The sequence below is a fragment of the Triturus cristatus genome, chromosome 1_1, assembly GCF_964204655.1.
Source record: "Triturus cristatus chromosome 1_1, aTriCri1.1, whole genome shotgun sequence".
Lineage (NCBI taxonomy): Eukaryota > Metazoa > Chordata > Amphibia > Caudata > Salamandridae > Triturus > Triturus cristatus.
Window position 1 is genome coordinate 124,196,160 of NC_140579.1, and position 26,885 is coordinate 124,223,044.

Consider the following 26,885-nt stretch of genomic DNA (forward strand, 5'->3'; position numbering starts at 1 on the left):
CTGTTTAGCCGAAGATCTGGCCAGTAAGGTCACCCCTTTCCTCCACACAATCCCAGAGTGCACTTGTGTGAAATTAGGGAATATTTTATGCCCTTTTGGTGAAATACATACATGACAATAATTGGGAACACCTAAGTGAGAGATACGAGGGGAAGAGTCATGGGAATGTAATTTCCGCATTCCCGTGCTTTGGCATGGAGGAGGTATTAAACAGGAGAAAGCTAAAATAAAAATGTTATCTTTAGAAAAAAATCAGTAGTCTGCTCATGACGTTGTAGGAAGTGGTACACCTGTGTAAAGGAACATTTTTGTTTTACAAATATCTTTTAATCATTCAGTTACATATATAGAAATATGGCGGCCCAGCAACCCGCCCAGAGAGTGCTGGCCACAGCAGAATAGTAATCCTATTTCCAGTGGCACCTCCAGGACAAGGTCACAAAGAGGTTCTTGGCTACTTTGAAAAGCCCTTCTCAATCTGGTGTTCACCACCAAGAGCCCAGGAGCACAAAGAGCAGCAGGGTGGCGGCAGTGAGCAGGGCTCCATAGCTGCGGCCGGAGCGTATGCCAGCGTTGCATAGGTCCACGTCACAGCAGGTGGTATGATAGGTGAAGTTGATGCCAAGCGCCGTCTTCGTGCCAGACTTTGAACAGAGGTCTGCCGCTGAGCAGCTTCGGTCCTGGAGGACAAACTGGAAGTCACCTGTGAGAAGATATGAGTAGTTAGCAGGGAGGAGCTGGAGAGAGGATAGTCAAGGAATTAGCAACTTTGAAGACTTTGGGTTCATAAAGGAACAGTGAGTCCCAGTGTATGTCTTTGTCAATTCTCAGGATTGGGCACTGAAAACCCAGCCTACTCAAGATGAAAAATTCAACCAGTAAAGCGATCATTGTTCAATTCAAGAATACATTACAAATATATATATATACATATATATATATATATTCACTGAAAAAACCATAGGTTTCACACATGTTATAGTTAGCTGTACATTTTACTGATAAAAAACCAATGAAATTCCCCCGTTATAGTTACTGTAGGCAACTATAACTCACGCGACCGTAATCCTCTGCTGATGCTAATACTGTATTTAGACACTTATTTGCCCATGTCTTCTTCCATTAAATTTTAGCTATACATATATTACAAATATTTTTTTTTCATAAAGACACATATGTCATCAGCAGAGGATTACGGTCGCGTGAGTTATAGTTGCCTACAGTAACTATAACGGGGGAATTTCATTGGTTTTTTATCAGTAAAATGTACAGCTAACTATAACATGTGTGAAACCTATGGTTTTTTCAGTGAATTTGCAAGGTTTTTTAAATGCTAATTCCTAACTATAACGTGTGTGAAACCTATGGTTTTTTCAGTGAATTTGTATGGTTTTTTAAATGCTAACTTACTTTACGCCATTCGTGGCGTGTTCGCCCAGTTAACGCAGTTCGTTCCGTGCGCGCACGGTGCGCTTCGCGCACCGTGCGCGCACAGTGAGCACGCGGTGCGCTTCGCGCACCGCGCGCCCACTTTACGCAGTTAGTGCCATGCACGCACGGTGGTCGGCCCACATTATGCGGGATGGGCCATGTACGCACGACGCGCTTCGCGCACCGTGCGCACATGGGGGACATATTATGCGCATCGTTGTGAAATGTTTTGTTTATTATTTTCAGTTGTTTGATATGCCATGTACAAATGGTACCCTTAGGGCACCATTTGCACTTGGGGTGGGGAGAGTGTGGATAATTTTTTTTTTTTTAAACCAATTTTTACCGTACGCGTACGGTAAGCGTAATCGGCGATATATCACTGCTGGGTGAATATTATCTCAATAAACTGCCCCTTTACACATTTTTGGGCTTCATTTATGCTGCCCCACTCAGAGTGCGAGAGAGAAAATGGCGGCCGCCGCTTCCTGGTTTCGGCCGAATCGAATGTTTACTAAGATCTAAGAGCCAATCAGAATCGCGCTCGCGCACGTCACCGTACGCGTACGGTAAGCGCACCGTAAGCGCACCGTAAGCTGGCTCAGATATATATATTGATTTAAAGGCTATTTTCTCAGAATCTACTGAACAGATTTACACCAAACCTACAAAAGGCACTTCCTTGACCTGAGGACTACCTCTCTGCCAAATTTCAAGTAATTCTGTTCAGCCGTTCGGGCTGTAGCTGTGTCTAAAGGTCCTATGGAAAAATGCATGGGAAAAACGCGTTTTGGGACCCCCCTTTTATCTCAGCCCCCGCTTGACGAATCCCCCCGAGACTTTCAGGGTAGGAGCGGAGCGTAGCGCCCCACCTATTTTGAAAAATTCGCGAGGATTCGTCGACCGGCGCAAAAGTTATTCAAAATAGAATGTTGCGGATTTCCTATGGAAACGTGGTCCTAACTATAACTACCTACTGGCGACCGCCAGTAGGTAATTTATATGTATATATCTCTTAATATAGCACCCTTGAAGCCTTGGCAATGGAAAAATATTTTTCATTTTTAAACCAATTATAATATCTATTGTTTAACAATTTCTACTAGTTACTGTTTAAAGTCACAATTCATATCTTTGAAGTAAATTGATTTCCTAGGAATTCTGGCCATTAAAACATTAATAAAATAGTAAACGCATTATTCCAACCAGACACCTCAGTGTAACTAATGCTCAGACATCGGAAAAGAAGACAGACCGAGCCTCTGGAGCCTTGAGCAGACACCAGCAGCCCTGCAGACCCTGGTCAAGGCCAGCATCACATATAAAACAGCAACCCAGCTGAGCTGAGGAGAGGGGTCCTGTCTAGAGACACTTTGCAGGAAATACCCCCTGCCTCAGTCACTCACTCCTTAGGGAAGAGGTGTGTCGCCGTGGCCAGGGCGACTGACTCCGAAATCTGGGGATCGCGGTTCGATTCCCGGCTCCGGCGGCAGATTAGCCCAGCACCATGTGACTCTGGGCAATAGCTTGCTTAATCTTCCCAACGGCCCCCGGCGCCTAGAGACCCTTACGGGTGATTGTTCGCGCTTTACAAATGTGGATTATTATATATGATATACTCCCCCAGGGACTGTTCTACTGTATGATGAAATTCAGCGATAACTTGTGGTTGCAATTAGGGGTGTGTTGTATATTCAGGAATTTGCTTTAATGAAATTACGCATAGTAATGCGAAATGCAAATCTGTCACTTTGCACTATATTTTAGTGTAAAATGTACCTTCTCATCGAGTTTTCATGCGAGGATGCATTTAAACGAGCACAGTAAACGACAGCTGCTTGTGTTCTGATGTTCCTGTGCGTTCGCTGTAAATCTTTACCATAAATTCAGCCATGATTTCATGTAATGGTGTAATTTCGGGAGCTCGATGTATTAAGTGTAATGCGAAATTCCTGAAATTACATTAATTACGCTGGTGTAGTTACAAACATGCACGTGGGGGCAAAGGCTGAAGAAATGCAGGGTAAAGAGACATAGGGCTTGACATCGGGAAGAAATGTGTGTCGCAGAACAGCATACCTGCATATTTCAATAACTTTGCGGCATATTATCAAGGTCCGGCGTTAAGATTATTACCGCTTTATCGGCAGAAAACTGCCGCTAAAGCGGCGATAATGGGCTTGATAATATGCCTTTGAGAATTCCAATAGAAGCCCATGTTGATGCCAGATTGGCGCAAGGATTGACCGATGCATCAGAAATTCTGACGCATCTGTTGGCCCAAAAGTCACGCACTGCTGGAGTTGTGTCGCAAGCACGACTCAACTCTGGCAATGCATGTTGAGGCCTATACTCATTGTACTGCGTAACTCCTAAGGTTTTGACACAGTGGCGTCCTAGAAGTAGTGCAGTGAAATCTTGTAGATTTAATTGTGTCACTTTTACGAGACTTTTCTGCATGGGAGCGGCCACCCTGCATACATTATACCTGATGCAGGTATAATTTGACGCAGGGCTTTACGACGTGACGCATCACCCTAGATGTGTCATGTTGTAAATGGGCCGCATTGTTTACGCCTCCGCTGCGTCACAATAGTGACGCAACGGCGGCGCAAAACTGTCACACGGGGCTTGTAAATCTGCCCCAAAGTTTCCTGTATTATACTGTTGGCTTATGTAAATAGTACATTTAGTAACTCTCAGATTTTGGAATTTGAACATATAGCCGTGAAATATTTAATGTATGTAAGAATTATTCTGCTGTCTTCCAGGTGATGGAGTTTACCTATGTGTGTAACTAGGCAAAGTGTAGGCCCTGCACTGGAAGGCAGGACCCCAGCAGCTCATTATTGAAGTTTGATGTTCAGGTGAGTGTAGGCTGTGAAGGGGGCTCAAGGGGTCACGTTGTCTCTGGTAACTGAGAGAGACCCTCCTCCTGTTGTGACCTCACAGCGCCAGTAAGTGCAGTGAGGAAAACCCTTCCTGTCTCCAGCTGGCCAGAGCTGCCGACTTTGAAGCTGGGGAACCAGGTTCGAGTCCTGGCGTCGGCTCAACATCCTGTGATTATGGGCAAATCACTTAATCTCCCCATGCCTACCAAATAAAGAATGTTTCCATGAGTAATGTAACTGGTGCTCACGTAAAGCGCTCCAATACCTTCTGGTCGAGTTCTCGCTTTAAAAAAACTGCAACAAAAAATAAAAATCAGGGACTGGTGAGTGAAATAACATCGGTGTGAGAGAGTGAGTGAAAGAGAAAAGAAAGGCCGGGGACGCAGCTGATGACGAGGGTGAGACTCAGGGCTGGTGCTAGGCATGGGCAGTGTGGGCAGCTGCCCAGGGCCCCGCGCCTGCTCACAGCCGTGGGGCCTCGCACCTCTAAAGACTCCAGACTATTGAGGCCCAGGGGGCCCCCTAGGAGTTTATATTTTTTCTTTTATTGACCATTCTCCCCTGCAGGCCTGTCTCTGTGGGCCACAGCGCATTAGACGGGTACTTAAAGTGCCCTTGCATGTGAAGTGCGCCCTGCCCCTGTATGAATGAAAAGCAAGATATCCTGCAGGGGCACAGCAAAGGATAGAGTGGCGATGGTGGCACATCACAGTGGAAACTGCTCACCTAGGACAAGTGGAAAGGGAAAAGAGAGCCAAATAAAGTGGGTAAGACAAAAGGAATGAAGTGGGGGGAGCAGATAGGTGTGAGTACGGCTGTGAGACAAGAGGTGCACGCAGAGGAGCAGAATCAGCGCGTTAAAGGGGATGGGGCAGGGTTTAAAGTCTGCTGGGTCACTCAAGTCTTAGACCCGGTAGTAAATTAAAATGGACATTGAAAAGGAGCCCTATATTCATGCCCTTAAGTTTGCCTGCAAAAACATTGATCGTGTCTGCACAGTGAATGAAAGTTCTGAAAAGCAGGTGATGAGACGGCCCCGCTCTCCATTTTTGCCGTCACCTTCAGAGTGAAAAAACAAACCTTAACTCTGCAGGGGTGCCACCCTTTGCTGCCTTTAATGCAACTTCAACGAGACTCTTTATAGTTCTTTCACAGTCTCATCATGTCAGAACTGGAGCATTTTCAATATTATATACAAGGAAGCCGTACATGTTGCTTATTCATCTTATGCAACTAACAATCACTGACAAAGCCAATAGTACTGGCTTGTTATCAGTGTAATTTTGCTTGTCGTAATATTTATCTGGAGGCAATGACAGAAGCAGCAAAATACCGGTCGAGCGGCACACTATGCTAAGCACAGATTTATATAGCTTGCATGTTTTTAACCCACGCCCTTAATTACTTCAGCCATGCTCCTTAGAAAGACACCCCCAGTTTCTTCATCCCATGTAAAGCCCTGCTGTCAGGTCAGTATGTAGGCCGTTTTTTTGGCTAGTTGTTGACCTGCTTTAGGGTCAGGTAAGCCGGTTTTTACTATCGATTTTTATGATATTAAAGCAAACATTTCCTGCAGCAAACCCAAATCAGTGCAGTCTTCCATACCTTACAAAAAACTTACACAGCAGGTCTTTACAAGTTGAAAACTGTGCTAGTTTGCAAACATGGGGCACTTTTCGAGCTAACTAACTCACTAATGGGGGCCCCTTTTATTTTGGTACTGAGGCCTATTTTCTGTCCCAGTCTGATGCTGCATGTTTGGCAGGGCCACTGGAATTATGCGATTGTGCGGCAGCAGCGATTTCAGGCAGAGTTATACATTTGATGCATTTGCCACATAATCCATCATCTGCTGCATAATCTACAATTTTTTTTACAACAACAAATGTTATTGATTTTCTAGGTACCAAATGGGCAAAGCCCAGTGAGCATCGAAGCATGTATAGATACAATATACAATTGCAAGGCACCAAATGACATCCCCAATGAAGTCTGCAACGCAGCAGACCCCAAACCCCCTCCCCCCACCCCCAACTACGCACCATACATCATTTAATCATTTAGACAACATTATACAAACGTTGTGCAATCTTGCTCCTTCACCTCTGCATGACACCATTACCCTATATCGGTGAATTGCTCACTACCAGCCTATCAATCGGGTTTCGGAAAGCCACTGACTCCAGGAGAGACAGGTCAAAGCCACGGTATGTGGCCCATTTGGCCCAGATCTTCTTGTGTTTTTTGCAGACATCCCGAGCCTGAAATACTGCGACTTCAGCGGACAGGCACCTATCCATTGCTTTCTTCCAGGTACCTATACTGGGTGGGGATGTTGCCTTCCAGTGTTGTGCAATGTCACGTTTAGCTAGTGCAAGCCCCAGAAACAATAAATGCCTTTTATATTGTTGTGTGCAGATTTAGATTCCGTATATAGGTTTCCCGATTTATGCCCTTACATAGGTACAATTCACATTGCCCTTATTTGGACATAGAAATCCGGTCCTTATTTAGACATTGTCCGTACAAACCAAATACAGTCATGGCCACCTACATCCGTCCATCCACGTCACAACGAATTCTTTGAAAACCAGACCCTTAAGCCTTTAGGAATTTCCCTCAGCTTGAATATTGATTTCTCTAAGAACTCATTAAGTATGCATGAACATCTATTCCTTAGGGGTTCATTTCTGACGTTCCTCTGCCCGACTTATACGTCAATACTGGCATTCCTAGACACCTTCAAGGTATAAATATACCAGCACTTGCCATGGCAAATTACGGTTCCCGGAGGATTCGATCCAACCCAGACTACGCGGTTTGCCACAGCAAGTTCGGAAGGAGATCGAGTTCCAGCCTGATGCACTGACCTGACGCTGCCATCCCCCTCGCAGAGAATCCAGCTCCAGTGCTCTCTGACTTCCCTTGCGGGGGGTTAGACTATCGAGTCCAGAAAAGAGATTCCAACCTCTCTAATTCTAAGGTATGGAGCTGACTAGAACTTAGAGAAACTTTTGTCAACTCTTGGCTAAACTAAAATATAGCTAGCTATACTTTAGAAATGGCACCTACTTCAAACCTCGTACTGCACTTAGGTTAGGTACACTGGGGTAGAACAATTTAGAAGCATCAGATGAGTATCACATTTTATCTTATGTTATTTATGTATGTATTTTGATTAATATATGCCATAGCTACAAACCATGCTATTGCAGTATTATTTTTAACCTCTCACATTTTGTACTTCGCAGTCTGTTTTACGATTGTAGCAATTCATATCTCTTGCATGAGAATTAAGACTGTTCAATAAACCCTTTTATTGAAACGTCCGTCTCTCTATTTCTGCGTAACTCTGTAGAAACGAAGCATGCACAATTGACTGAGTGAAACTATTATCTATTGTTTCCACGATTCTGAAACTGTTCCGATTCTAAAGGGAAGCAAAGTTGTCATGTTTATGCGGTTGTCAGAGACTAATCCCTTCTTGTATATTCGAGAAGTTTCTAGTGACCTCTGAGTTAGCTGGCACACACAAGTAATTAAGTTTAATATACTCGATAGAAACATACTAACCTTAGTCAAACCTATAATGCTCAGAGCCTTTCACGGATATAGGAACTACACTACAATATCTGTTTCCCCCAATGTCCTCGGTACTGTGTAGGAGTATCAATCGAGGGTCTGCAGGAATGCGCCATGCCAACACCTGCCCCAAGCAGGACCTTATGCCGTACCAGTAATGTTGCAGTGCCTCACAGGTCCACACAGTATGGAGAAACAACCCCTCCTCCGAATCGCATCAGAGGCACATAGGGGACTGAATAGCCCCCATCTTGTAAAGGTGTAAACGTGTAAAGTAAATCCTGTGAAGATATTTGAACTGGATCAGTCGATATCGGGTAGAGACCGCAGAGTACCGGGGGCTAGCCCGTGCCTCAGCCCAGTCATCATCCGTCAATGTGGGCACATCTGCTTCCCACGCCACCCGAGTCCGGTGTATAGTGGTCGTGGAATGCGTAGTTAGTGTTTGTAAATTTGACAAATCTTGTGGACACCTAGATCTCCCATGAGCAACCGGCCCTCCAATGGGTGGGACTCCGGGAGGCTTGTGAGGCCCCTTATCAAAGGGAATACGGCATGTCTTGGTTGCAGATATCTGTGAAATTGCGTTTTATGGAGGTCAAAATCAGTCTGTAGCTGCTGAAAGGATTTGAGTGTGGACCCCCACATTACGTCTCCCAACACAAAAATCCCGATGGTGTGTGCCGCGCCAAAGAGGCGTAGCACCGGTGAGTTTGCCCCACCATCCCATCTGTCGGACCGCCAGCCTCCAGATCTGAATGATTGTCCTACATGCCGGGGGAAGTTCCATCAGAGACGAGGAGCTATGCAAAAAGTGGAGCAGTGGGGTTTCGGCCATGAAGAGTCGTTCCACAGCATAAGCTGGGTCAGATTGTGAGCAGTACCATCATTCATTTATTACTAGGAGATGCGATGCCCAGTAATATGCCTGAGCGATACCAAAGGGGATGATGGACGAAGCGTTTGAGCAAATCAAACACTCACGCCCAGTCAACTGATCTGGGTTTAATCCATCACTATTCTTTAGCCCACTCTGCCACCCCAGTTCAGAAATGGCCATATGCAAATCAGTCTGACCCTGTGCCTCATGGCAACAGTCCAGCCCGAACTGCCAAGCCATGTCTTCCCTGGACCGGAAACAAGCATCCTGGGACCGGTTTCGGGGTTTCACCCCTCTTCAGCCAGGATAGCTTGACTCCAGTGGCATAGTGAGCACGGGACCCACGTCTGGGCATACCCTTCCCACATAGGGTGAACAGCAAAACACACAAGACCTTTATACTGAGTTGCGAAGGTGTGTGTGTGTGCCGCTCAGAAGCTGGATTGTGCACCCGCGCTAGGGAGAGGGGAGGAGAGTGCCATATATTAGTAGCTATGGCACTATCCTGCACTCTACTCATGCACCGTAGTGCAGCAACTGTGGGTGCTGCGCTGCGCTGTGTGAGAGGTACATATATCTGGGTCTCCGTTCCTACTCATGGAACTGCAAGTGCGAGTGCAGCAGCTGAACCAAGACCAGAGGTGACATGAAAGGCGCAGGGTGAGCAGGATGCCACAACACTGGGTGATTTTCCAGAAATGTGATTCTACAAACATTTCGCTGTTGTACACTTGATGTGGAGCTGGTCTTGACTCCTGAAACTGTTGTGTTCCTGCATATAACACTGATGGCCTCGAGGGTTCCTGAGCAGGTCTGTGTGTTCCGTGGGGCCTGTGCATTCACAAGGCCTGTGGCTGGTGTCAGACCAGGCCTGTGCCAAGGTCTCACCTCCCAGTGCATGTCTTGTTCCTGCTGTGCTGCGTACCCTGGCAGGGGGTGTTTTATGTAGGCCTTGGCGGAGTTCGCGGAGTTCTGCATGAGGGTTCCTGAGCAGGTCTGTCTGTTCCGTGGGATCTGTTCATTCACAAGGCCTGTGGCTGGTGTCAGACCAGGCCTGTGCCAATGTCCCACCTCCCAGTGCATGTGTTGTACCTGCTCTGTTACGTACCCTGGCAGGGGATGTTTTATGTAGGCCTTGGCAGAATTCGCGGAATTACGCATGAGGGTTCCTGAGCGGGTCTGTGTGTTCCGTGGGGCCTGTGCATTCACAAGGCCTGTGGCTGGTGTCAGACCAGGCCTGTGCCAATGTCCCACCTCCCAGTGCATGTGTTGTACCTGCTGTGTTACATACCCTGGCCGGGGGTGTTATATGTAGGCCTTGGCAGAGTTCGCGGAGTTCTGCATGAGAGTTCCTGAGCCGGTCTGTGTGTTCCGTGGGGCCTCTACATTCACAAGGCCTGTGGCTGGTGTCAGACCAGGCCTGTGCCAAGGTCCCACCTCCCAGTGCATGTGTTGTACCTGCTGTGTTACGTACCCTGGCAGGGGGTGTTTATGTAGCCCTTGGCGGAGTTCGCGGAGTTCTGCATGAGAGTTCCTGAGCAGGTCTTTCTGTTCCGTGGGGTCTGTGCATTCACAAGGCCTGTGGCTGGTGTCAGACCAGGCCTGTGCCAATGTCCCACCTCCCAGTGCATGTCTTGTACCTGCTGTGTTACGTACCCTGGCAGGGGTGTTTTATGTAGGTCTTGGCGGAATTTGCGGAATTACGCATGAGGGTTCCTGAGCGGGTCTGTGTGTTCCGTGGGGCCTGTGCATTCACAAGGCCTGTGGTTGGTGTCAGACCAGGCCTGTGCCAATGTCCCACCTCCCAGTGCATGTCTTGTACCTGCTGTGCTGCGTACCCTGGCAGGGGGTGTTTTATGTAGGCCTTGGCGGAGTTCGTGGAAGCCGCCCACGGTGAATCGGACCCACCGCCACCGACGGAACTCTTCTACAGGGTCACAACAGGCACCGCAACAAAGTACCCTCCAAAATCAGGCTCGGGGTCTAGGATCGTATCGGATTATGGCCCATAGAGGGAGCGAACAGCAGAGCTCTACAGAGGCGCATCGACATGCTCGGCTCCCCATAATCTTAAAATTTTAACAAAAAAATTGCTTTCTGTCTCACATGGTTCAAAAGTAAACTAAAAATGCAGCAACACATCTTGTCGCATGTGGGAAGGCCCTTTGAAAAGCCGGAATAGTCAACTTTCTCACTCCCACTGCTAAATTTGGGTGTTAAATTGGTACTAATGGGGTGCAACCAGTGCCCAAACAGTGTTACCAAGTTTAAAAAGCATTACAAATGCAATAGGTCTCGCCTTTCATTAAGTTAAAGCCATTTGCTTTGCTATACAATACCATTAGCAAAGCAAATGGCTTTATCTTAATCAAAGGCGAGACACTTCTTTTAAATATTTCCGAGGCCTCACCTTAATAAGATGGGCCAGGAGAGATGGGATGATGACCCACTATAGACTTAATACAGCTACTGTCCAAATGTAAACGCCTCCCGTAGGGCGAAGACGATATGTCCCAGATTTCGGTCGAGTGTTTGTGGAGGGATCGGACGTTGAGGAGGATGTATTGCAGGGTCTTCGGTTCGGTTGTGTTCTTGCGGGCGGGTTGCGCTGGGTCCACAGTCTTGGCGGTGCTGCAGGTGTACCAGCAGCAGTGACAGCTGATGGGTCCTTGAGTGTAGGCTGGTGATGCTTGCTGGCAGTTGTTGTTGCAGCCTGGGTTGAGTGCGTGGAGTGCCGTTGGGTCGTAGCGTTGGTGGTGCGGAGGTCCAGGGTTCCTGGCGCTGGTCGTGGTCGGCTCGCGGGCGGGCTTGCCTTTGGCGCCATTAAATAGGGGTTAGAGAGGGCTGGACAGCTGGGAGGCAGGAGCGGGGAGGGGAGCTGGATTGGACCGGTCGCACTGGTCGTGCTGGGGGGGTACGGGGGCAGCAGCGACGGGGACAAAACGTGTGGAAAAAGGCAAACGAAAAAGTCAAAAAGAGAGGAAAAAGTGCAAATAAGGCAGCAAAAGTGCAAGCAGAGTGGAGGAAAGACCGAGGACACAAAGGAGAGTAAAAGGGTGTTGCAGGGATTCTGCTGATACACAGAACTATGCGAAGAACCCCAGGACCTCAGTGAATTGTGGTGTACCAGAAACTCACCTCAGAACCCAGAACCCAGTATCCGGCTAGCATAAGTGTCCCATTCGTTATCCGAGATTTAGCTCGGCGGTCCCAATGAATAGACAACCCAGAACAAGCGACTCAGTACATACTCTCAGGAATGGTGGGAATCGGAAATACCTGTTCGTATATTATTCTCACATCAGTCCACAACAATAATCAACAGAGACACGTTGTAAATAAAAGGGGTTTATTTTTATAGACCACGTGTCCTAAGATTAGGCCTGGGCAAAAATTTCGTTCCGTTCGCGGAAATTGCGATAATTTGACATTTTTGCGTTCCGCGGAGAGCGCGAAAATGTCAAAAATTCCGGTTTCCGCAGCTTGGCGATAATTTGTTTCTTGCTCGCGCTGTAAAATGAAACATTCTTGCGCGCGCGCGATCGCCTTACCTGAATCCCTGCGTTCGCCGACAAGTTTTCTTGATCCGGTCGCGTTCTCCATGAGATGTTGTATTGTTTTTAGCCATTTGCGCTGTCTCGCGACAGTTCGCGCCCGCAGTGACGTCATGCGTCGCGCGATCACGTCTTTCTTCTCGCGATCATGCACCGCGAGAACAACTCAAAACAAGATGGCCGCGCCCGCAAGCAACCACATGGGTAAGTTGGCGACCCGCAACCATGCAGAAAATCTCGCGAACATGCCGGAAAAAAACTTCCGCATCTTCGCGATATTTCTGCTTGTTTGCGATAATTTTAAACATTCTCGCGATAATTTGCGAAGGTTAATTCCGCAAATTCCGCCCACCCCTACCTAAGATGCAGTACTTTGGCTAATACAAGCAGACAAATGATTAATATCAAAACCAGCAACATAGTTACAATACCATAGAATATAAAAGGGGTGATCATATTATAATGACAGTGGATACTACCACCTTCCCTTTACTAAGAAGCTAATATTATTATTATGCTAATAGAAGGTCTCTTAGGCTTGAATAGGGGACCCCATACCTCAAAGATCAGCTTAGTGAAATCACATCACAGGAGCATCCGGAGTCTTCTCGCAGGAAGGCTCGTCTTCGGTCTGAATAATAAACATGATGTCTGTGATATTAAAAGCACCAACTTTCAGGTATGTGCAGCTGCGCGTGTGTTATGGCTAAATAGTGGGTCGATCAACCTAGAGTAGAAAACATGCATTGTGTAATAATCCAGACTGTTTGTCACACCATGTACAGACCAAGGTCGCTGCGCAGAGCTTGGGATGGTAACAACAGATTGTTCTTGTGTGAAGCAAGTCTCGAGTCAGCAGTTTGTTTTAAGAAATAACATGTAAACGCAGTGTCGTGTGCAAAAGCAAAAAGATGGCTTTCTAACATCTAACGTGGTTATGCTAACTTAACAATGCCTGTACGTATTCAGAGAGAACTCACTACACGCCCCCTTGATCGAAGCACTATTTAGTAGGCAAGAAAAGAGAGAACGCAGAGTTCAATTGCGACAGAGCAGAACAAGGCGTAACCAATCCAAAGGTTCAGAATGAGTTAAAGTCTGAAACGAAAAAATTGAAAAGCAAAAGGGGAAAACAGTGGTGTCCGAAAAAAAATATAATTAATTAAAAAAAAAAACTCAAAACAACCATCAGGGAGAAAGCAAAAAAGAAAAAGGTAAATGCCACGGCAGGGTGCTGTCCAGGAGCGTCAGGCGCCAAGGACGACAGTGCAGTCAATCCATGAATGTATAGGCAGCATATGTGGCAACCGCCTCCAACAAAAAATCATTTGCAGGGCCAGCGAAAGTCTCAGCCATCCAATCCATCAACGAAAAGGAGCACACGTGTTCTTCAATCAGCGGAGCTTCCAGCACGATCAGAGGGCACCCGGAATGTTCCTCCAAATAGCTCATAGCCAAGAAGTTGTAGGCAGCTGTAGAGATGTCCCAATTACCCAGGATCCCATGTGCTGCTCCACAAGCCATTATCCGGACACCAGAACAGGTCAACTCGTGAGACACTAAGGGCCTCATTAGTCGATCGAAATCCGGCACCGGAGACACCAGGCTGGTCAAGCACAAATCCAAAGGCCATTCAAAGGGGCAATCCAGGCAGTGAAGCACAGGCTGCACGCAGGTGAAGTAGCAATACCGGAAGGATAATCCATATGCCAGGCTTAATGTCGCCAATGGCAGAGTTCCATAAAAGTCAAGCATCCTATCCCGAAGAAGATGCAGGCGGGACAGGTGCACGTGTGGCACAGAAGGAGCAGCCATTCCGTAGTATGAAAAGGAAAAGCAGCACACCCGCCACTAGTGCCAGAAGCAGCGGAACACCTCCAAAGATGCTCGAGAAAAGTGAATGAAAAAATCCCGGAACCACACCAAAAATAGTTTGGAAAGAGGTCACGAGACCCGAGCCCACAAGTTTAAAAAAATGAGCCAGGCCGGTCGTGGACGAGGCATTGAAAATAGCTTGGATCAAAGAGCCGAAATGTAGGGGGAGGTCAGTATTCAGAAGCGCCTGTACCTCAGTGCGCGTATTAGCCACGTGAAGGTCGAATGTTTCACGAGATGAAGTCAAAGACACCTCTTTTTGGGACAATAGGGCTCTTATTCTGCTCAACTTGTTGAACTCTGCTTTCAAGGTTGGAATCGAAGGCCAGATGGAAGCATCCAGCCGCCCATGCGGGGGTGGAAAGAGAACATTATTGCAGCAGACCACTTTCTGCGAGACAGTTACTATATACGGGATTCCCACTAACATCCCACAGCAAGCTTCACTATTCAAAATCAAATAACTACCGTTAGCAAGCAGTGTGAAAGAAGGCGTAATCACAGGCACTGGGACACCTCGTAGGATGCAGGCTAAGTTCGGTGCTTGTACATTGCATGCGCCGTGTAATTGAATGTGCCTACATACCAAGGAATGGTCTGGTGACGTGGTACACTCCTCGCCTTTCAAATAAACCTCAGTCCCGTCTCTAGTACATCGATACGTAAAGGGGAGGGACCAAACCTCATGTATGAAAGCGGTGCCCAGCGGTTCATATCTACCCAAAGCATAATGTTTCATACAAGACGTAAACTTAAAAAGCGCGAAAGGTAGTGTTATCAATCCGTGTGCTAGCCACGTAGCCGAATTGATCTCTGCTACTGAGAAGGGCAACGGTTCTAACTTTTCAATATGCAACAATGAATATGTAGCGTCCTTCATGGACATAAATCGCTGCTTGTCAGTAAGGTTAAAGGGAAGGAATAACGATGTAGTGTTCAGATAGTCCCAAGGGACCTTTCCTGCCTTCAACGTCTGCAACGTCCACGCAAACTGCATAACAGAACGCAACTGGTTTTGACCATGATATAACACAGACATATCATCATGCACAATATCAACAACCGATGAAACAATATTATCTAATGTATAAATCCTAGAAGAGAGAGTGCTAATGCTATTATCTATAACGGCTAAAACCTTTTCCATGTTGGCTTGGTCAATAGCCCTCAATCTGGAAGCCGCCTCAATCTGTGACAACTTCCAGACTTCGTTGTAAATAGCATACGCCCACCTCTTGGTTCTGCCACCCACAGGACCCTTAACAAAATCATTCAAATCTATTTTGTCATGTAATTGTGATAAATGAACTTTGACAGACGCCAAAGTGGAATGTCGCAGCCAAGATTGACACAACTTTCCCACAGAGTATGTAGTTACAGTATGTGAAGACTCAAACCGAGGGTCTACGCGTTCCTGAGTATACCCCGGTTTCAGTCCCAGAAAACGTCGTTGACAGATATCTGAACTGCTTTGCCAAATTAACCAACCCTCACTATTAACTTTCGAAATATTGAAAGATGTATTTGAAACTAAGGAGCGCAAAGCAGCAAGGGACAGATCTGTGTGGTTATCCCAATTGGGATAAGCGCCCAGATCCGGCACAGAAGGTGACTTTAATTGTTTAGAAGTAGCCAATCCAAAACAGGTGGTTTGGAAGATGGATGAATTTAAAAATAAAATATGATTTGGTATAAGACAGGCACGATGTAAAGCCTCTGTACCCTGTACCTGCCACGGCTTGGAACCCCAAACCGACTTTAGATCAATAGTAGACTTTCATACATCATAACCTTTGATTGACAACTCGTCCATAAAGGACTTGGAATAAAGTAGTTTTGTGTGTGTCAGTCTAACCTTTGCGGCAGACTCAGGCAGCACCTTAAAGTAAAACGCTGCCGGGTCGGAAACACTGAAATCAGTAAAATAAGAATACTTGTTAACTAGTGTTTGTGAACTTCCGAACTCGGGAGTAGGACAGTGTTCCCATTGGGTAAAATTTACAAAATTCCTAAATGTATTTGCTTTATGCAGGAAATGATTGCCATAATGTTGAAAACAATACTGTTCCGCATAATTAGCCGCATTTTCATATAAATCTTCAGCATTAAAAGCGGCATAATATTTCAAATCAGAAAACAGTGATTCAATGGCGTGTACATCCCAATCATCAGAACGTATGTTCTGCCTAACCACATCACCCATAGAAACACGAAATACATTAGGTACATTAATGACCTCTGTAGGCCCATGAATTTGGAATTTAACAGCATCCCATGCGATTCCATCCAAGACGGGCCAGGCAGTAATATTCACAAAAGTCTGGTCCCTCTTCATGACGTGGGACGAGGAGTGGGGGGCCAAAGTTCCATTGATAAGTCTAATTGTCGATCTCTCACTCAGATAGTGGCCATCCACAAGACGGAAAAAAACTATCACGAATCCAATGGACATAAACAAAAAAATACTGAAAAGCAACAGCCAAATGTATGTCCAAGGGGCAATCAAAAAATGTCTCTTAAACCAGCTGAAAAAAACAGCAATGTTCGATGGGGGGCTTAAGGGCAACGAGTTAGTTTCAAAGGAGAAACGGGACTGTCCAAGCGCCGTAGATTGCAAAACAGGCGAGGGACCACGTGTAGGATAAGCATACTCAGTCTCTTCGGACAAACCACCAGCCGATGGTATCAACAAGGGATCAGTAACCGATTGCATCTCGATGGCAACATCAGGCAAGGTGTTAGAAGCAAGAGTCAACATTGAATTTCTCTGCATCGTCTGGCATGAAACTGCTGGAGTCATGCTAAGAAGTATCGGCCACTCGCTGATGTTTGACATTGTCAATAGAGATGTACCTGTTTTCTTTGCGACCAGGAAGTGGAGGTAAAATGACTGTTCTTGTACCCTGCACTCCAAGCACTGGAACTGGTGCACGATAAGAGGGGCCGAACTCCTTCTTGTTCTCCACCTTCTCACGGACCAGATCTCCAACTCGGGGTAGCCAGCCGACGACTGGAACCTGAACTTCAACTTCAGATGTGGAGGGCAAGTGTTCCTTCGATAGAGTGTCTCTGGCTTCTTGTAGAGTCTGTAAAACAGCACAGTGATCATCTACGTCAAAGGGTGCGGTCGACGCCGCCATGTCTAGACCATCAAGGTCTGGTACAAACATTCTGATTCCGAAGAGCATCATGTACGGGGTCCGCCCACCCAGAGACCTTCTAGGGAGATTATTAAGTGCACGTTGGACGTTATACAAATGGGCTAGCCAGTTCCGGCCTGTGCCTAAAACACGGGCTGTCAATGATTGCTTTAAGTCACGGTTCATTCGCTCCACCACACTATTACCCTCAGGTCGGTAGGGGGACGAAAATTTGACAAGGACCCCCAAATTTCTCATAGCCTCCTTGTAAGCCTTAGAGGCGAACGCAGGGCCCTGATCAGAATGGAAGGTACCACACGCAAAAGTTCCCACAAAGACACGCAAATCTCTGATGACAGTCCGCGAGTCAGCACTCCTTTGTGGCCATACCCACAGAAAACGTGTGCACGAATCCACTGCAACCAAGATGTACTTGTACGCAGTATCAGAAGAAAAAGGACCGCAGTGATCCAAATAAACACAACCAAATGGTTTATTGGATATGTACAACTGTGTTTGTGATGGGCGCGCAACAGTAGAAGGTTTGATCTGTTGGCAAATGTCACAATCAAGAACATAAGCGCGCGCTTGTTTATATAAACCAAACCACCAGTAACGTTGTTGTAGCAGGGAGATTGTGGCTGACACTCCGGCGTGGGCAGACGCCAACCCCTCATGAGCAGCCAGAATCAGTGCGGGTCTGCAGTCCGCGTTGGGAATAATTCTGTCTCCAACGTCGTTAATCCTCACTAATGGGACATTATCAGGACTTAAATGGTAAATGTAACGAGAAGGAAAACCCTTCGGGTAATCTCCTCCCTTCTCTGTAGCAGCAATAGCTGCCAAGATGTCATCATCAATCTTACTCTTTGATCTGGTAACTGCTGCCACTAAGTATGTAGCCACTGCTGTTTTTGCTGCCTCGTCAGCCAAGCTGTTGCCGACAGCATGGACACCAAGTCGCTGGTGACCAAGAGTGTGAATTACATTCACGAGAGGGAGACGTTCTTTAAAGTCTGCCACTCGAACCCAAAGCGTTTTATGCTTAATTGTGCCACCTTTTGTGTCTCGATAGTCATTCTGAGACCAGAAGTGTAAATTGTCATTGTAGGACTGGACACAGTAGAAGGAATCACTCACTATAAGAGTAGTGACCCGGGGATCAGCAAACTCCAGTGCAAGCACCAGAGCCCGAAGCTCCGCCAATTGCGCGGTACAATCACCCAATGACTGCGTATGCACTGCATCAGATTGGAATTCACCATTTACGAATGTACCTACGACAATTGCGCAAGCCGCTGAATAAGCGTGCTTCGATCCAATCGCGGGCTGCGCAGACCCGTCAGTGTATATGACACAATGGTATTCTTCGAGCGGGCGCAAAGACAGAGGTGCCGGATGAACGAATTCATACTGCAAGAACTCTTGAGTCTGTAATGAGGCATCAAAGATGTAAGTGACGTCTGGCGACGTCAGTGTTGTGGCCCATTGTATCCACCGAGGATGCAAAGCTTTAGAATTTGGTACACTTGCCTTTGTCACTGCTTCTAAGGCAGGATAGGGTGTTACAACCAGAATCTGTTTCCCATGCGACAGTGCGCGTTCTTTAAGGATCGCCATCTGTACAGCAGTCAGAACTTTTTCGACCGCAGAAAAACGTAATTCAGCAGAGGTGTACAAGTGGGATTTGTACGCAATGGGGACTGTATCGCCCTCATTAAACGTCAAATACGTGAAACCCACGGCGCCTGGCACTATTCTTATCACCAGGTTAGTGCGGTTATCACGTGTCAGCAAATATTGTGAAGCAAGAAGATCAGCCTGTAAAGACTGTAAAATTTTAGAATGTTCCAGCTGCCAGCTAGACTTCGAAAATGTGGGTTGTACCAAGGCGTAAAGCGGCTTGATACGCTGGGCATAATCAGGAATGTACGTACGGCCGAAATTCAGAAAGCCCAGCAAAGATTGTAATTTCTTTAGTGTCGTAGGCGCACTCAAGCATGCGCACTTTTCCAGAAAGTGGGGAGCTAACCCCTTTCCTTCATTATTGAGCTCGTAGCCCAAAAACAACACCGTATATTCCGCGATGTGAGACTTCGCAAAATTGAATTTGTAGCCATAGTCAGCAAAACTCACTACAATATTGTCGACTCGAGACAGATGCGGCAACAGCTCGTCATCCGTGAGGTAGATATCGTCAACATAGGAGTATGCCTCGGGGTCTATTCTTTCTAAGAGAGAAACCACGCGAGCGGAAAAGACGCCAGGGCTATTTTTGTAGCCCATGGCTAATCTGGTAAACTGTTTTTGTTTTCCGCCCGAAGTAAACGCTGTCCACTGGCTACTCAGTGTGGACAGGTTATGGCTAAAAAAGCCATTGGAAATGTCAAGTGTCGTTTTAAATCGTTTACGCACGAGACTGTCGACTAGAGCCGAGCTATGTGTATTTTGTACCGCGCAGGTCCGGCAATGGGAGTTTAGGTGCCGGTAATCCAAAACTAAACGGTACGAGCCGTCAGGCTTCGTTACAGTGAATAAAGGGTTATTCATAGGGGACACACAAGTTTCAATTACACCCTGATATTCCAATTGTTCAAGGATCGCCGCGACGTGAGGTCTAGCTTCACGACGCATGGGATATTGGGGCTGAGGCTGGGGCATAGACCGCAGTGGAATCTCATGGCAGGGGGACAACCGGTCCCAACCCACTTGAGTACGATATACCGCTGGCGCAAGCGCCAGCGCCCATTCACCAGCGTACATTTCAGCTTGGTCCTTAGGCACAGTGTGCGCAAAGGACGGGAGGATTTTCTCCTCCCCTCTAGGAGCTTCCAAAATGAAGGCTGGGGGCCAATCTGCCTCCGCTAGGAGGATATCATAGGTGGTGGTCAGATTATCCCAAAAAATCCCTTTTATAGTACGTTGTATGTCACCCTCTATTAATAAGACTATTTCATAAAGTCTATCAGGGGGAGCCACTCTGGTGTCAGCTGTTTCAACAGTAACCAATACATCAGTTGCTGTCGCCGCCAGAAATGGACGCAGAGCTTGACGGACTATGGTAATTTCTGCCGCGCTGTCCAATAGCGTCAGCGCCCATGTCCGGTTCTGAAGCTGTGTCCGCACTATCTGAGGCATATTTTGCCGTCAGAGCCGCCACTTTCTTCTTCTGAAACGGGGGTCTTTGTCGAGCAAACTCGTCCTGCTTGCCTTTACCCTCAGTCTGTCGGGGTTGGTCACGCTGTTGTGGAGCACCCCGACCTTTGCCACCGCCTCCGCCACCAGACTGTGTAGCCGATGTTTCCTGTGAAGAACGAGGAGAGCGCGGTTCAGAAACCTGAAATCTATCAGGAGACTTAATAGTAGCACGATCTCGCAGATCATAAGTGCGTTCACTACTTGACTGTACGGGAGAGGCAGGCCGAGAGCCCTGTTTCTGCTGCTGCTTTCCCTGTTGCTTAGTCCGCCAAGGTTGTTTTGGAAAAATTGGCCGACCATCCTTACCAGAAGTTTCTGCCTTACCCTGCTGCTTAGAATCGGGAGTTTTGATCACAGGCTTAACTCCTAAAGAGCTACGCCCCAAATCACGATATGCTTCTGAAATTATTTTAGCAAATTCCTGCGGCTTGTCCTCTTCAGCAACTTTCTTCAGTTCATTACGAACCTGAAAGTGCAACGCATCACCCTTAAGGTTTCCCATTATCATGGTAGCCACCAGGCCAAAATCTCCGAGGAGCCGCATCCCCAATTCTATCGCAGACTCCGCTCCATGGTCCTCTTGAACCTGTTTAATTATGGAGGGCAGCTGTAACATAGACGGAGTGCCAAAGCACTGCGCGTACGTCGCAGCAAAAATCTTACCCCAGGATACACAATCATCTATATGGGGAACTAAGTCTTTAGGCAAACTAATGGTGAGGATCCTGTGTTTTTCCACAGGAGTTGTATGCGGATAAACCGCCTCTATTTGGTCAAATTTTTCAGCAAGCCAAAAAGGATAATCATCCCTTGTGAGGGGGCGCTTGCCCATAACAGAATTTACCATAACAGGACTAATGACCACCGCGTGACGATCACTAGGTTGTCCCGCACTAACAGGCGCCCCCGCCTGTACAGTGCGCGACACATACTGCACCAACGCCCTATATACTGATATAAGGGCAGTGTGTAGTACACGCAATTCAGCCACCGTCACCGTGAGGTAACGGGGATGAGGCGTAAATCCGGCTAGTACCGGCCAAGTGGCCCCTGCAATTGATAAAGGGCCCATTCTCGGCGGTATAACCACATGGGGGAGGGCGCCATTAAACCAAATCTGATGTTGCCAAGCAGATATTGGTATCTCCTGTGTCCTATACGGCGCATAGTTAGCAGGCACGGCAGTAGCAGTGTAAGAATGAAAGGTATCGTCATCCCCACTGACTGCCGGAATCGTCACCCAGGAATAGAACAACTCAAACGGGTGAGCCGCATCGGCTCCCACTACAAAGATGACGTCCATGCCCGTGTCCGGCACCCCATACTGCGTCAAATGACGTTTCAGAGCTGCACGGCTGTGCGCCGCAATGTCTACTGCCATAAGGACAAGCTACACTTCAAGTATTTAGTAGCACAAGGGTTCAATAACCTTTTTAATGATCAAGCTTGAAGGAACCTATATCAATAGAACTAGGTAGGTTTAAATCCGTCAGACTTGTTATCCGGAAACAAGAATGAGGGTGTTGTGGACTAAAATGTAAGCACTACTAAGGCGTTTCAACTCATAGACCAAACGTTAGGTGCGCCATGTTGCAGGGATTCTGCTGATACACAGAACTATGCGAAGAACCCCAGGACCTCAGTGAATTGTGGTGTACCAGAAACTCACCTCAGAACCCAGAACCCAGTATCCGGCTAGCATAAGTGTCCCATTCGTTATCCGAGATTTAGCTCGGCGGTCCCAATGAATAGACAACCCAGAACAAGCGACTCAGTACATACTCTCAGGAATGGTGGGAATCGGAAATACCTGTTCGTATATTATTCTCACATCAGTCCACAACAATAATCAACAGAGACACGTTGTAAATAAAAGGGGTTTATTTTTATAGACCACGTGTCCTAAGATGCAGTACTTTGGCTAATACAAGCAGACAAATGATTAATATCAAAACCAGCAACATAGTTACAATACCATAGAATATAAAAGGGGTGATCATATTATAATGACAGTGGATACTACCACCTTCCCTTTACTAAGAAGCTAATATTATTATTATGCTAATAGAAGGTCTCTTAGGCTTGAATAGGGGACCCCATACCTCAAAGATCAGCTTAGTGAAATCACATCACAGGAGCATCCGGAGTCTTCTCGCAGGAAGGCTCGTCTTCGGTCTGAATAATAAACATGATGTCTGTGATATTAAAAGCACCAACTTTCAGGTATGTGCAGCTGCGCGTGTGTTATGGCTAAATAGTGGGTCGATCAACCTAGAGTAGAAAACATGCATTGTGTAATAATCCAGACTGTTTGTCACACCATGTACAGACCAAGGTCGCTGCGCAGAGCTTGGGATGGTAACAACAGATTGTTCTTGTGTGAAGCAAGTCTCGAGTCAGCAGTTTGTTTTAAGAAATAACATGTAAACGCAGTGTCGTGTGCAAAAGCAAAAAGATGGCTTTCTAACATCTAACGTGGTTATGCTAACTTAACAATGCCTGTACGTATTCAGAGAGAACTCACTACAAGGGGAAATTGAGATGAGGGTAAAAAAACGAGTGAAAACGGAGGAAAGACACAGAAGGAGAGTGAAGGAGGAGCTTGAAATGAGGGAAAAAACGAGTGAAAAAGGAGGAACGACACAGAAGGAGAGTGAAAGGGGGAGATAGAAACGAGGGGAAAAGGAGAGAAAAAGCAGAGTGAGAGGAAGGAGACAGAGGTCCATTGGAACACCAGGGTTGAGGCGCAGGTAAAACCTGTGGGTGGAGGAGGGCCTTGAACACCAACACTCAAGAGTGCAGGGGCTCAGGGGAAGGCCTCACTTAATGGTGAGTGGCGAGGGAGGGAGAGCAATTTCACTGAAAATCTCTCCGTGCCCAACAAAAATGAATGTGTCCATCTGTAATGTGACTGGTGCACATTTTTTGTTTAAATCGTTTTTATTAACCATTTTTTGTTTGTTTTTGCACATTTATCAATAGAACATACAGTCAGAGCAGCACTCATGTAACAGATGGAAAAAGGGAGAGAATTAATTGCCAATGGCAAGGTACACTTTGACTAATAACAACATGACAATGAAAATTCAGGGTGCATTAATTACATCAAAGATTGTGGCAATATCCCAGGAAGGACAGAGTGGTGATGCCAAATCTCGGCATCAGGTAAAATGCGAGTAGTGTAGGAGCAGTGCAGTTCAACATAACCGGGGACACAGGGCACAACAAAATGAGGACATTGAAAGCGAAGGAAGGATAGGGAAGAGTCGCGGAAGACCTGCAGCCATATCTAAATTTGCTGGAGGACCTCAAACACCTCTGAGACTCAGTGGCAGCGGGGTTCTGTGGCAGAGAGGCAGTGGCTGTCCGGGTGTCGGTGTTAGTCTGCAGTCACGTCAGTGGGGGAGGTACCCTGAGTGATAATCCTCTGTGATGCAGTTGGGGATCCCGTGTCTGTGTCCACCCCCGAGAGCTTGGAGACCATCGAATCCCATTGAGGTGCTAGGTGGAGCATATGAATGCCAAGCAGGTCCTCTCTGCGTAGTACCGCACCCTCTGCCCTCCCTCAGTTGAGTAGGGATCTACACCAAGCAAGAGGGTGAGGTGACAGAGAGGATTTTCCCTGCTTGGTGATCAAGCGCTTGGCCGTTATTAGACCTAGGTCTAGAAACCGTGTGGCAGCTCTGTATTTCTTGTTTCTGCTGGAGAGGTGCAATGCATGGGTTCCCAGGTCGGAGTATTGGTGCGGGAGGTGCAGCTTATGAGAGTAGTTGTCACTGTGTTCCATTAGTCAGTCAGGACTGAGCAGCCCCAAAGCATATGTATTAAGTCGGCATCTAATTGCCGGCAGCGGGGACAAGCCGCATCTGTGCGGAGGAAGTACCTGTTGATTTGGGCTGGGGTAAGGTAGGCCTGGCGCAGTATGAAAAATGTTATCTGTCGGAATTGTTGATTCCGGGGGATGCGGGTCGGGCCGCTACTGGCAGCTATCCATTCCCTATCTGCAAACGCCCTACCCTGGGCCTCCTCCCAGTGAAGTCGAAGTCGGGTGAGATCTGCTTCCATGTGTTGTCGAAGTGAAGATGCGAACCAGCGCGTGAGATATCTCCCTCTCCCCATCACATGAAGGTACTGCAGGGTATGGTGTATGGGAGGTTCCTGGGCAAGCGTACCCCATTTGGACGTAACGTAGCTATGAGTATTTTGTGTAGTAGGAACTGCCCAGGAGGTATATTCTCCCCTGCTCTGAGTTCCTGGAATGGAATAAGAGTGTCTCCTTGAAATAGGTCCCCCACATCTTGTATCCCCTCCGAGGTCCACTGATGTAACTCCGCCACCGTCGTGTAGGTGTCCCCCCGTGGAGTTCCCAACAGTGGGATGGCAGGCGCGTATGGGATGGTGGTTCTAGTGAGGAAAAGGCACGTACGGAAGCATTTGTGAGCTACCGTAAGGAGAAAAATATCTAGGGGTCTAAGTGTGGAGCAAGGGTGGAAAATCTGGAGAAGGGTTTTCAGTTGTAGCGGGGGTTGCAAAGAGGCCGTGTCTAGCAGGTAACGGGAGGACATCCACCTGGCGATCCATTGCAGCTGGGAGGCCAGGTAGTAATGCTCAAAATTGGGAACCGCGAGGCCGCACAGTTCAATAGGCAGATAAAGCTTTCCCATGGATACCCTATGGCGTGTAGTCTCCCATATGAAATCCCGCACTATTCTTTCCCATTGCTTGAAGAAGGGGGGGAGATGATGAGGGGTAGAGTGGCAAAGTAATATAGGAGGCGAGGAAGAACCACCATCTTAACCAGGGCGATTCTACCAGAGATCGCCAATGGGAGAGATTTCCAGAAACCCATCTGAGACCGAATCGCCGTGGTAGCTCGGACAACGTTTCCGTCAAAGAGGTCAGCTTTGGTGCGATAAACCCAGACTCCTAAGTAACGAAAAGGGTTGGTGCACCAGGCCACCGATGTCCCCCGAGTGTGTAGCCTGGATCCGGAGTATCCCCTAGGAATGGGGAGAGTATGGACTTTGACGGGTTGATTTACAGCCCGGAGTCTCGCGCAAAAAGGCTAAGGGTGCGGTCAAGGGAAGGGGGGATATCATGAAGGTCCTTGGCATATATTAACAGGTCATCTGCGTAGAGCAAAATGGTGTGTATGCCCTTGCCTAGTACAATCCCCATATCAACGTGCATGCAGATATGGGCCACCAGCCGCTCCACCGCTAACGCAAATAGCAGCGGGACAATGGGCATCCCTGCCGGGGCCCACGCCATACTTGAATCGGATCTGAAATATATGGGCCCGTCTGAACCCGAACCGATGGATTACAATATAACAGTTGTATCAAGCTGAGGAAGTAGGGGCCAACTCCAAAACGAGCCAGGGCAGCAAATAGGAAATTCAAGGCCAGCGAGTCGAAGGCCTTTTCAAGATCTAATACCAAGCAACTGGAGCGCGGCCAGATGGTTGGGGCATATTCCGCCACCCAAAAGTAGCGGCGTAGGTTCAGGGCCGTGCTACGTTGCGGAACAAAGCCATTCTGGTCAGAGTGTACCAGATCAGGGACTAGCAGAGCTAGTCGATTGGCCAAGACATTTGCCAGGATCTTATAATCTGAATTCAATATAGCAATCGGCCGGTAGGAGCCAGGAGACGTGGGGTCCTTACCAGATTTCAACAAAGACACCACAGTAGCAGTACGCATGGTTGGGGGCAGAGTCCCTTCCGAGATTGCCTCCAGAAACACCGAGTGTAGTTGCTGTACCAAATGTTCCACGTAAGTTTTGAAAAATTCCGTTTGGAGGCCGTCTCGCCCTGGAGTTTTACCCGAGGACAAGGCACGTAATGCGTCTTGTATTTCATCCTCTGTTATAGGAGAATCCAGCTCCAGGGTCTGGTCCAACGTCAGAGTAGGTAACTCCACTGTGTCCAGAAAGGATCTCACGTTTTGGACGTTACCTGTGAGGAGGGTGTCATACAGGCGAGTGTAATGTTCCGTCATCAGGGTGTGAATGTCTCCCTGGGTGTTGTGCTCTCGACCAAGGTCATCAAGTAAGAAATGTATGGGGTGCTGGGGATGTTCCTGTCTAATCAAGTAGGCCAGCAGTCTACCGGCTTTGTCCGCGGTCGAGTGGGAGCGGTTCGAGTGCGCCACATAGTTATGGCAGAGCAGGCGGTCCAGAAATGTCTCCTGTTCAGTATGGGTAGCATTGAGGCGCTGTTGCCACGCCGGGTTGGTGACAACCTGCTACTCGAGTTGGAGTAACCGTCTCTCAATGCGGGTCAGTGAGGTATCTAATTGTCTGCGAATACTCCAAGTCTGTCCCAGACAATGAC

General features: G+C 47.4%; 1 protein-coding gene across 1 annotated transcript in view; it reads right to left on the reverse strand.

Moving 5' to 3' along the window:
* Window positions 1-295: 295 nt before the first annotated feature.
* Window positions 296-26,885, reverse strand: part of LOC146869744 (lymphocyte antigen 6D-like) — a 44,245-nt gene continuing 17,655 nt past the window's right edge. Inside the window, exon 3 of the mRNA XM_085614074.1 lies at window positions 296-703. Coding sequence (XP_085470200.1) covers window positions 486-703 — 218 coding nt within the window. The 3' untranslated portion in view covers window positions 296-485. The remainder of the gene's footprint in view (window positions 704-26,885) is intronic.